The sequence below is a fragment of the Lepisma saccharinum genome, chromosome 10 (genome assembly GCF_977018435.1).
Source record: "Lepisma saccharinum chromosome 10, izLepSacc3.1, whole genome shotgun sequence".
NCBI classification, from domain to species: domain Eukaryota; kingdom Metazoa; phylum Arthropoda; class Insecta; order Zygentoma; family Lepismatidae; genus Lepisma; species Lepisma saccharinum.
Window position 1 is genome coordinate 52,619,049 of NC_139238.1, and position 12,672 is coordinate 52,631,720.

General features: G+C 38.6%; 2 protein-coding genes across 2 annotated transcripts in view; both read left to right on the forward strand.

The window, feature by feature from the left end:
* Positions 1-10,232, forward strand: part of LOC145993908 (uncharacterized) — a 198,213-nt gene extending 187,981 nt beyond the window's left edge. The window contains exons 14-15 of the mRNA XM_083129820.1: positions 4,839-4,972; positions 10,068-10,232. Coding sequence (XP_082985946.1) covers positions 4,839-4,972; positions 10,068-10,119 — 186 coding nt within the window. The 3' untranslated portion in view covers positions 10,120-10,232. The remainder of the gene's footprint in view (positions 1-4,838; positions 4,973-10,067) is intronic.
* A 1,702-nt stretch (positions 10,233-11,934) lies between these two features.
* The window catches only part of LOC145993909 (inter-alpha-trypsin inhibitor heavy chain H3-like), a 212,628-nt gene continuing 211,890 nt past the window's right edge, over positions 11,935-12,672 (forward strand). The window contains exon 1 of the mRNA XM_083129821.1: positions 11,935-12,259. Within this exon, the coding sequence (XP_082985947.1) occupies positions 12,140-12,259 (120 nt within the window). The 5' untranslated portion in view covers positions 11,935-12,139. The remainder of the gene's footprint in view (positions 12,260-12,672) is intronic.

Here is a 12,672-nt window from a genome sequence, read left to right on the forward strand (position 1 = left end):
ACAGACAACAGAGAATTTTTTTTTGCGACAGGCTGAATTGCAGGGTGCAAAGGAACGTATCATATGTGGCGGGGACTTCAATTGCGTCTTGCGCCCACAAGATCAACGTCCTGGTTTTTACACATCAAATTCTCTAGAAAAATTGGTGTCGGGTTTTAAATTTGTAGACGTTTGTACAGATAAACATTTCGGTAAGAGGGGATATACATACATTAGAGACAATTGTGCGTCCCGCTTGGACCGGTTCTATGTTAACCCGTTACTGCATCAGAAAGTAACTTCGATTTACCTCACACCTACATGTTTTTCGGACCATCTGGCGGTGGTAATGGCAATTATCATTGATCTTCCCTTAGTGCCTGGGGGATATGGGTATTGGAAATTGAATACGTCAATCCTTTCTGATGACGATTTCAAACGAGCATTTCATGAGCAATGGAGACTTTGGGAGGCGCCTTCGACATACTGACATCCTTCGTTGGTGGGACGACTTCTTAAAACCGGCAATTAAACGATTCTGTTTATAATTCTGTAAAGAGAGGTCTCGTGACTGGAATAATAATTATCAGTTTTATTATCGTGTTTTGCGCGAATTAATAGAAGAATCATCGGCAGGAAGACCGGTCAACACTGACATTAAACGTGTACAAGCCATACTCTTACATATGACCGCTCACAAACGTTTGGGTGCTAAAATTCGAAGTAGACTCCGTCAGGTTGACCATGACGAAGCTGTGTCGATTAGTCACGTGATCCAAGAACGACATAATGCACAACGGAAAATCATCACTGAACTCTCAGATGGTGCAGGTAATAAAATCACAGCACCTAAGGATATACAAGGTAAAATATATGAGCACTTCAGTTTGATGTTTTCGCAGAATCACCCGGACAATTCAAATTATGGTACAGTGGTGGATGCCGTTTTGAAGGTACTCTCAGATGAAGATAGAACTAAGCTTGACGCGGATTTCACAATTGAAGAAATTTATAAAGCGGTGAAAGCGGCAAAGCCATTCTCCGCCCCTGGTGTTGATGGGTTTCCTACAAGTTTCTTTCAAACCTTTTGGACGCTAATGGGGCCGACCTTAACTGAGTGGGTCAATGCTGTCTTTCAGCAACAGAAAATGGGTAAAACTTTCAAGACCGGAATTATAGTATTAGTACCGAAATGTGCAAAGCCGACAGAAATTACTCATTATCGCCCCATTACTCTCTTGTGCGCAGACTATAAAATTATCTCCCGATGTATGCTTGCACGTTTAATGCCATACTCCATCAACTTCGTGGGTGATATGCAATATGTATATGGTGGAAAGAAAAACATTTACGCAGTGCTGCAAACGCTGTGTGAGGTGGTTACTAGTAATCACAATACAAAAACTTCACAAGATCAAGTGATTTTAGCTCTGGATTTCGAACGTGCGTTTGACTCTCTGACCCATAACTATATGTTTCACGTTTTTCAAAAACGTGGCATACGCGGGACTTTTCTCGCAGCTTTGCAGAGGCTTTATCACAATGCTGAATCGCAAATACAGATTAATGTTTTTTTTTTACAAAATCGCTTCGCATAACTACAGGTGTCTGACAGGGAGATCCCCTATCAATGCTAGCGTCTTGTATTTCCCTAAGTCCGCTGCTTACTTCTTTGGAAGCACAGTTAAAAGGCATTACTATTCTGTCGAAGCGTTAGCTTATGCGGATGATGTCAGCATTTTAGTTCAGTCACCTGTGGATGTCGATATGGTTCATAAATTAACGACGGCATTTGGTGTGCATTCAGGGCTCCACATTAATGTAAAAAAGTCTTGTCTGATGTATTTAAATACCGACCCATCACACACACCAGTACAACACTTCCCTGTTGTTAGCACCTTAAAAATTCTTGGGGTAGTCTTTACGCCTTCGCTGCAACGAATGATACAAGTAAATTATGATCAAGTAATTGGGAGTATAAAAGCAGTGTTACAAATTAATAAGTTTCAAACTATTAGTTTGCAGTCACGTGTCACGTTTGTTAATGTATATGCTCTCTCGAAAGTGTGGTTTTTAGCCAAAATACTTCCGATGCGTATGCTAGATGTAGCAAAACTGAAAAGTGCAGTGAACTGGTTTGTGTGGAATGGTCAGCTGTTACGTGTTAATCACGAGACCTTGTGTTTACATAATACAGGAGGAGGCTTGAATCTTGCACACATGCACCACAAGAGCCAGGCGCTCCGCATCGAAGCGGACATCGAGACGATGATTCAGAGCCCTGGTAGCCTTACCAGTTATGTCCTTCGATACTGCTTGGCTCCCATAAACGTGACTTCTATTCAACCCAACCTTAGGTACCTTTGATATACCTTAGTGGAGATCTGCTATGGATTGTTACAAACTCCTACCTTGCCTGTTCCAGTGGTGTCGCAAATGTACAGAGGCATGCGTGTAGCGTCTCAACAGGTGGTTAAATTCGTTGCAAGGCACCCGGAAGTTCGTTGGCCTGAGATGTGGAAAAATATACACGCAAGGCATCTCCCATCAAGAATACGATCGGCGTGGTTCGTAATAGTGCACCAAATACTGCCGACTCGAGTGAAACGTCATGACCTGCATATGGCAGACTCGTCATTATGCTTACTTTGTTACGTGCCTGAAAGTTTAGTTCATAAGCTTATTGACTGCCAAATAACCGCTTCGTTATGGAAATATGTTGCAAAACTCGTTAGTGTAATCTGTCGTACAAATGAGAGTAATATTTAAATTGATAATCTATTGTTTCCAAACTTTAACTATTATCCACGACAGAAACAGAACAGTGAACAGTGGATACTGGGGCACTATGCTTGGTTTGCCTCCACTTATCAGAATTCTGATTTTCACGAACAATTTGTGCATTACGGCAAACTCCTCAAATGATGTCAGTAAACAAAAATAACAATTTCTATGCTAATTATTTAAATGTGCTGTATTCGCCGAGTTAGTATGTAATAACTTGTAATGTAATCATCAAATTAAAAAAAAAAAAGAGAGAAGTGGTTAGCACATCCCGCTGCGACGCCAAGGGCCCCGGGTTTGAATCCCGCTCGGCCTTGGTTGTTTATGATTGTCCATTCATCAATGTCATCACTCATCCCCATCTTCGCGAATTAGCCAAGAGGCGAAAAACGCAATGTAAAATAAACTCAATCAATCAATCATGTCTGAATAATTTTGTCACGTGAAAACATGGGCCTGTGGTCCTGTTTCTTGCAGCTCTAGTAAGCTAGTTTTCAGGTTGACAAAGTCATTTGGTCTCTGATAAAATTACAAGTTTGCTGCGGTGGCTAATTTTAATGTAGTGTCGTATGGATACATAGAAATACCACTAGAACCTAGATCACAGTAAATTCTTGCTTCTGTTGATTAGGTTCTCTTCTGAAACTTACAAGTAAAGAAGCCTTTTACCTTTTTCCAATAATTTTGAATGGCTCAATGAAACTGGTTAAGCAACACGTAGACATCTATATTTCGTTCTTATACTTGTAACACTCTGAGAGACCAGTAAGCATGTGCGTACATAAATGCAATGATTAAATTAGGTATTTTAAAATCGTTTCAGGAATATCAAATACACAGCTTAAAATTGGTTAATATTGATTGATTTGGTTAAATGATCAAACAACATGTTATTGGTAATGAGTTCCTAGGTAGTTTAGGATTATTTGTTTCTTCGCTAATAACATTAAGTAACTTCATCAGAGGCAATCCATTAGTATGTACAGTACAGTAACGGACACTTCTGTCATGTAACATTCCCATTAAATTGCAATGGAATCATTACAACCCAGAAATTTCCGTGCCTCTACTACGCAATCCTAGACACATTTTTGTTAATTTTATTAACACGACTTAAAAAAAGCCGCCTTCAAAGCCCCTTAAGAGTTTGTTGTAAAAAAAATCCACTGCCTCCTTGCAAACATCTCCACATTTTCCTGATCTAGGGATTACATGATCAATGTAAATTGTATTTGGAAAAGTCAGCAACACATGGTTTTCTTGTCTAAATTTTATCTTTACGAGTTTGACAGCAACAAACATTTCATCAGTTTTCCATCCTAATCACGCAGTTTATGTCTTGACGTTGCTTCTGTTATTCTTCTTCACTTCAATGCTTTCTTTAACACAGTATTACGTGGTGACAAAACAAACCAAAATAAACCAAAGATGTAGCAGCACACAACAGTAACATTTTATATATGGTGACGCCCTATAATATGATTCATATCAGATTTACGTATACATTTAGCTTTAAATTATTATTATTTACAGGGCAAAATTAAAGCCAGAAAAAACTTTATATTCAATCATAAACACAAATGCATACGTAGAACGTGTGGCTTACTTCTCTGTTGCTTTGAGTTCTTCACGCCGGGGTGTAAGGGGTGCTCCTTCGATGTAGTGCACCCAATATTCAACCTCACATCCACGTAGACTGCAGACTAACGAGGCTCTGGCGACTGACCCCATGGTCAGTATAATTCTGTGTCGTCCTGTGTTTTGTCCATATTTGTTCTGAGCGCCCTTTTTAGCCTCAGCTTTTCACCAAGGTAAAGAAATTTAAGTTTTCAGACACGCTTTTATTTTTGTTATGATAAGGGGCTGGATCCCGTATAGTGTGACGGGTGCAAAATAGCCTCAGTCCCAAAGATTTTTAATTCAAATTCAAAAATTCAAGAAAGTTCTTTACGCCAATGGAATGTGGCTGCTAAATCTAGCAAAAACTGAAAATGGAGGCATCATATTGTCAGCCACACCTAATCTTACATTTAGATGAGAAGAATATTTTTTAAATTGGCCTCGTTTCTTTTCAGCCAAGTATGGGTTACTACGACTGTGCGACTCCCCTGGATGACCCAGGGCAATGCAGACACTTGCCACACTGCGTCCTGAGGGTCTTCAGCGAGGACGTAGCCGACTACCTCAAGTACTTCTGCAGGATTGAAAAGTAAGGTTTCTCACTTCTTACTTCTTGCTTATATACTCGTAGCTTTCTGTCACAATACAATGTCAATGATTAAGAGCCCAAAATACGGTAAGATGACTTAAGTTTACAAAGCAGTGTGTTTAGGATGTATTTAGTGATGGGACACACGATATGGTTAACAACATCTCTGGAAGTTTCTTGATCACTTATTGGTAATTACATGAGAGCAGAAAGAACTTAATACCGCAGAGCACGCGCAAAATTGAGAAAATTAATGAAACGCGAGGGCGGCGTTGCACTAACCATCATGAAATCACAAATTATGTATTAATTTTTCAGCATCAATATTTTATTTTCTCCTTTTACACACCACTGAACATTTGTCTACACATCTGTATTCATTGTTTTGTAATTTTGTAATAGATCTTGTTCACTAAATGAAGGTTATGTACTTTTGTGCAACTGTGTTTGATTTTGCCGTAACGCCATTACACACGCAGGTGCTCACTGAAATATTTTGCTAACAAGATATTAATTTCAGCAATACAGGTGTGATTATTTGTTTGCTTGGTCATTCAGCTATTTTATCTGGTCCAAAATTCGCCTCTCCTCCGCCACTCAATCCATTTTCGCAGCAACACATCTGGCGGGAAACCTCGGCATTGAACGTTCCAAAACAGAAACATCAATACACGCACGGGCGGCGCGGAGCCGCATTCAGAGACATTCCGAAGTTTTGACAGTAGCACATGTCAAGGCAACTGGTCATTGTAAGGAGATGGAGATGACACTTGCGCAAGAGAATATCTGCAAGGACAGATCCATCCAACAAAAACTTGCAATAATATCACAATTAGTTATCTCCGAGCGACGTTGCGCCGTGTACTGCGGTGAATAACACTAGGAATAATTCAGAGTTGCGCACGAAAATCCGGCTCGTCTCATCTCACGTGGTCTGAAACGAAACTTTCTTCTAAATTAATGTGCTTCAAAAACAGGAACATAAACAGATACGGTGGGAGGGGTGACTTGACTTTGCCAGATGGGGAGAGCAGTGCAATGAGCGAATGTGGAAGATACGTATAATTCTTTGGGAATTTTTGACAAGACTAGCCGAGCCGGTTTTTCGTGACCTAGCCTGTATAATGACAATAGGAAATTTGAATGATTAACGCAAGATAGCATATCTCAGCTTCTTAATAAACGGAAAGTAATAAAATGAAATATCTTTACTTTACTCAGAAATGAACTTCCCCATCATCCACCTAACATATAACAACAGAATAGAAGCTATTATATATATATATCCCGCAGAGTTGTAGTTTGAGTACAATATATTCGATACCACCAGCTTCAACTTTAGTGTGAAATCACTTTTTTGCAGGGGAGTTGGACAGCTACTTGTTCAGTTTGATGTCTGTGCATATTGTGGCAATGAAATATTAACCCTCTGTCAAAATAAAAAAAGGCCCCTATTCAGTTATTACAGGGTGTCCCTAAAGTCCCGTTCCCATTACAATGAAACATGACTGTGAAATCACATGACATAGAGCAGAGTATTTTATTGCAAAATGTTCTACGGCTCAATTTCATTGTCAATACAGTGCACCTCAACATGTGCCGCTCAGGATATCAAGGCGATATTCCACTTCTACCCATACACGCTGCAGCATATCAACACGAACTGTTTGCCCAGCTGCAATGATCCTCCTTCGAAGTTTAATTCCCACAATCCTTGACGTATCCCCAAAGGAAATAATCCAAGGGGGTGATATCAGGAGATTTCCCTCTAATCAGTCCTCCTTTAAGAAAAAATGTGCAACAAGTGCCAACAAAAAGGAAACCTTTTGAGCTGTACAACCCTTTGGGAAAAAAACGTCGCTTTATGTCATGTGGTTTTAGAGTTGTGTTTGATTATAATGGTAACGGGACTTTAAGGACACCCTGTATGTTCTTTCTTATTATGTTCATTTACGATGTATTTTAGATATAGATACACTCTGGCAGTGCCCGATAGGTGCAATACCGTACTTGAAGAGAACAATCTTCGAAAATGGTCTGTCAATTCAGTACCGAAAGCGAAAATATTTCGAATTACAGGATTAGTAGATAAAACTAATGGTGCATTGTTTCTTCCGCTTTATAAACACTTTTTTTCACCATACAAATCACGCACAAATTTACAAAGTTTTTATAGAACTAAAACCAACACCATCCTAACTTTGATTTCCATCATTTCAAACAAGTGAACAACAAGTGAACGAGTGTAGTGAACAAGAGTGCAATATCGTGTCCTGCGTGCAGCAGGCTGGATTGCTCCTTTAATTGGCCCTTTCGAACTGCATCAGGTGACGTCACTTCTGACAATATCATACTTCAAGCCTGCTTTTAGGATCTTTTGATCATAAGCTCTTTCTCGGAAATCTGTGAACCAAGGCCACGCATAACGGAAGAGAAGGAAAGAAAGTGAGTTGGCCGAGCAAAGCAGTGCGGAATGCTGCAAACGACTTATAGCTGTTGTCGTGTTATTATATCACTTTCCCTGTTATTTGTTTTTTGGTCGCGCCCTCTTGAGTCCGAATTTCGCTTGTTTTCCTTCTCTTGCTCCAGAAATTCCGGAAAACAGTGTAGATCACCAAAGAAACGATTTATTTTCGTTAATTGACCAATCATTTTCATCTTTAGACAACCTTTAATATTTATTGGTTATTGTGCTGTTCGTGTAGAACAACATATGCCCATGCACAATCCCAAGATTAACAATTACTATGACATAATAATAGCCTCAGCCAGTGGCGGCGATTGGGTTCCAAAACTGGGGGGAGGTGGCAAGGTGCCAAACGTATTTGGGCAAGGACAGTTTACTTTCTCTTGTTACCTAAGGTTTAGCATAGTGCGGAGGGGCATTTGAGAACATTTTTCGAATAGGCCTCATCTCCAGGAAGGCATCAACTCTGGGAACGTCCTTTCACCTACTTACCTGTTGGGTGACATGAGTCAAGGCAAGGACTTTATAATTCTTGTCCTACTTGCCCCAAAATAGGCAATAATTAGAAGGAGAGTCACCTGAACTAACCGATATCTAAATGACTGTGCTATCATCGTTCAAAGTAAGGACTGTCCTAACCAACATTACAAAAGACTCGACACTATAATCTTCTCCCAGTATCCACCAGAGCGTGCATGTAAGAATGGAACAGGAACCTTGGTGACCCATTCCCCAAATCGTTGAATCCGCCCACTTTACCGTGCCAACCTCCCACGCCCCTCAACAAGAAGAAAACTTTATTATAAATGAACTTTTATGTCAAAAATTGTATGTCCAGGTCATATTTAAATGTAACTTAAATATGACTATCCTTCACAAAATATTAATTTATCCTCCCCTCATTCTTTGCCAGCGTACTCACTTTTCTGGAACTGATACTAACAATCAATTACTTTCATATGTTATTTATCTCCGAGCTCATAAAATCAAGTAGCTAACAATATAAACGTTAAAAAAGTGCTCTAACATGAAAAATTCCAGGCATGTGATCCAGCAAATTGTATTCCTTTCCCAAGCACCCCCCCCCCCCGAATGAAAGACACTCGGTGACATTAATTTCTTCCTCTTAGTGGTAGCTTATTATGGGTTAATTGAGACGTGACTTTGAATATTTATGCAAAGTTAATTTTTCAATTGTGTTGCCCCTGTCAACACATGCCTTTTAAGCACAAAACTATTCAGCCTATGTTATAAAAATCTATGTTGTTAAGAATTAGTGTTGAATCTTTTCTCTAAAGATTGTTAGATTTCTTTCCATAAAAATGTTATTGTTAATGCTACAATAAGTAATGAATTGTTTAACTTAAATCAGGAAAAAATGGTGAAACTATGGAAATATAAAACAACTATGTAGTAACCATGGTAAATTGTAAACAACATTATGATATAAAAGAGCTAGGCTTTTGTAAGCCTACGGGACATTCTCTTGGTTGCCGAAAGGCTGATGCTTCAATCTTCGGATTGGCTGGTGTACTTGTACTCCATTTGGCAGATATTCCACAAACCTAACTCTGAATAAAGCGTTCTCCTGCATCATCAAAAAGACCAGGGTTATAAACTTCGGTATAACTAATAGGTTTAGGCCTACAAGTTGTATCGGGTGAATTGTCTGTTTGAAAAGTGCTTTGTATATCACCGGAATTATAAATAAATCTTCGAGTAAAAGATCTTAATGATCTTTCATTTCAAACCTACATAGGTGATAATTAAAAATATATCCTGCCCCACAGACCTCGCAAGGGCTTGGTCCTACTAACCCTTAGAAGCCATTGAGAAGTCCGATAAGAGGGTTATAACCAGACTAACATAAAACCCTAGAGGCAGAAGGTCCTTGTCACAATTAAGAAAACCTTTTTCTTGGCCGAAAGAATTAACAATTCTGGCAAACTGTGTAAAGTGTGCACTATTTGTTCCAAATAAAGTAAAATATGATTTTTGTGGGAAAAATTCCAAATCATGAATCATAAATGTTGTTTCGTGTAGGTCTAATTATAATTTTGTAAAACTATTTTTTTAAATTTTGGCGTCAATTAAAACACGTATTGTCATATAAATCCTCCGGCTCATATACACGTGTGTTACTCTTCAATCCAAAATGTTATATATATGGCAGTCATTGATTGATTGATTTGGTGTTTTAAGTCCACTTTATGCACAAGAAGGCTAATCGGGACTGGACCTACAGTTTAAAGTGGGATCCGAACCACTTGTGCCTTCACTAGGTATCGAACCCGGGACCCCTTGATTGCAAGGCGACGACGCTACCACTGCGCCATCGGTGAGGCCCAGGCAGTCATTGACTTGTTGTGATTAAAGTAATGTGTTTTAAGGAGCATAGAAAATTAACTGGTATCATTACTACTAACACAGTTTTTTAAATATGTATTCAAAATAAACAATACACTGTGGCAGAAATGTAAGTAGAAAGGACATAATCCTCCCCTCCACCAAAAAAAGACACAAGCTGGTGGAGTTCTTCTTCTACAAGAAAATGTTAATCTCTAAGTGTATTTAATATGTATACACATAATATAATTACATATTAAAACTTGTATACTTTCATTGCAGCTACGCCGGTGTATGCTGTCCGAACAGTGTGAGTTTACCAATTCGTCGTTAGGATAGACTGTGGACATTTGAGCTTTATCATCAACACGTGACCGAATAATGTATGTACAAAGCTGGTTCCAGATAAATAAAGATTACAAACTAGACTTCAATACCTCTGTATTTCTTTTTTACATTTCCAAGGAAATTGTGCAATTTCATTCAACAGTTTTACCATATACTTATAAATAACTCAAATTAAGCAGTGAGACTTAGATATATTTTCTTCTGTAAGAAAATTTAGTCAGGTGCAGAAACTGTACTTTATTAATACCGAAAGTGAGTTTGGACATGTACAATTATTCCTATAACTGTAGCAAATATATTTTTACTTACACAATCTTATTTAAACCCTTGATTATCCTTGAATTGATATGGAATGATGATGCATGTGTAGACGGTTTAATATATGAGACAGAAAGTATTAATATACACTTCTTTCATGTGCAGACATACAGGGTGTTTCCGTGACCATGATATAAACTATCAGGGATGATGGAAGGGGACAAAAGCGTCAATATGAGATAAGAAACCCCTATCCACAAGCACCTTGTTCAGAAGTTTCAAGGGTTCCAATACCATTCTGACATGAAAGTTATGCAACCCACAAACTTGTAGGAGAACCCCACAAAAGGAAAGAGGACGTGAACTTGAGAAACTAGCCGATATGTTGTTTATTTATGGACATAAGATATAAGGAACCTCAGGCCGAAAATGCCCAAGTCAAGAGTTACAAATCAGAACCGTTGTTGGAAGGTAGAAGTTTCTATGCTATCCTTTATTCCAGAATGAGAAACTACCACATTGGCTCTGGTCCCACTTTACCTGTAGGTTCAGTCTCGATTAGCCCATCTGAGCATAAAATAGTCTCAACAAAACAAAAACTTAACCAAAATTTTGGATGGTTATGGATAAAGAAGAAATATCTGTGTTTGAAGCTTTAATAAGTAAATTACTACATCACACATAACTAGCCAAGATTAATGCATTTATAGCAGTTGTTTAAAATTGCATCCTCCAGAGTCGATGCAGGCATCACAGCATTGCAAGAAGCTTTGTCGCATACGCTCTGACATGCCTGGAGTCGTTCTGGCGATGTCACATGCACCAATGATTCTTGCCAGGAGTTCTTCTTTATTATCCACAGCTGTCTAGTACACAACACATTTTACGTGACCTAACAAAATATATCAATTGTGAACAGATCAGGTGAACCTGCTTGCATACCCTTCTCGTCACTATGGTTTTGTCTTGTTACTTCTGAACAAGGCTTATCCGGACAGGGATTGCTTATCTCATATTGATCTGCTTCCATCGTCCCTGAAAGTTTGTAACATGGTCACGGAAAGACCCTGTATATACCACATAATACAAAGACAATTTAAATTACGAATAACAGTTAGTTCACTTTATGATGAAATTAGATACTCGTCACAGTCATGTAAATGTAACTTTATTTGAAAGGTTAACATAAAAATGCTTCTGCCACATGCATTCATTACCATGAGGTCTTAATTTTCCACACATTGTTTTTCCATCTTGTGCTCGTTTAGTGAAAAACAAAGCCAAGTTGTTTGGAAGCATTGCAGCAAGTTCTGGAAGCATGAACCTTGCTGTCTTAAGGCACGTAACTTTATGAAAATCGAATGAACCAATAGACCATAGTGGATAAACTCTTACTTTTTTTTACGACGTCAAACGTGAAAAACAATATTAGTTTATCCTTTGTTGTCTCGCTATCCATGAAGCACAAGGAAATTTGGTTAGCAAAATATCTTAATTTATGGAGCAATGTTGAATCCAAAGTAAGATGTGAATGTTACACCATTTAGTAAACAATTATGCATTTACATTTTGCATTGCTTCAGGAATAGAAAATGGAAAAGTTTTCTCGACTTCATGTCAAGAGAGATGAATCGAACGTGGGTTGCTGAGCAGAGAAAATTCCAAGTGGTTGAAAGTCCATTCGAGACAAGTTCTATCAATTGCTAGCAGTGCTTTCAAGTGTACAAATCTTATATATTTTTACACGCATGATGATCGAACATAAAGGAATTGTTACAGTCGCCACAAGTTTTATGATTTTCATTCAATGCAGTTTTGTGATGGGTTCATCTGCTTCAAAATACGGAATAAGGGCAGGATCTGAAAGGGTGAGTGAAGCCTAATAATGTAACTGGCGATGTCCTTGTGGGCAAAATGACATCACAAATGAAGGTAGTGGGAAATTTTCCTGCCTAAAATAAAACGGACCCGCGTTCAATACCCGGCGCGGACACAAACCACACAAGTACCGCTTTTAAATATAGGTCCATCTCCATTATCGTGAATGGATATGAACGTCGAAAGGATGAAATGGTGATGGGACGAATACAATGATACATCCATGCTGACTGTGGTTCGAGCCTGGGACATCTGGCTTCTTAGTGACCGAATACTCCATAAGAGAGCAAACAATTAAGTCAAACTAGGTTACACATATCAAGTGTATTTTATAATATTAAAAGAAAAACCTCAGTTTTGTAGACACTTTTAGGTTACATTTGATTGAATAAATAAAAATTTG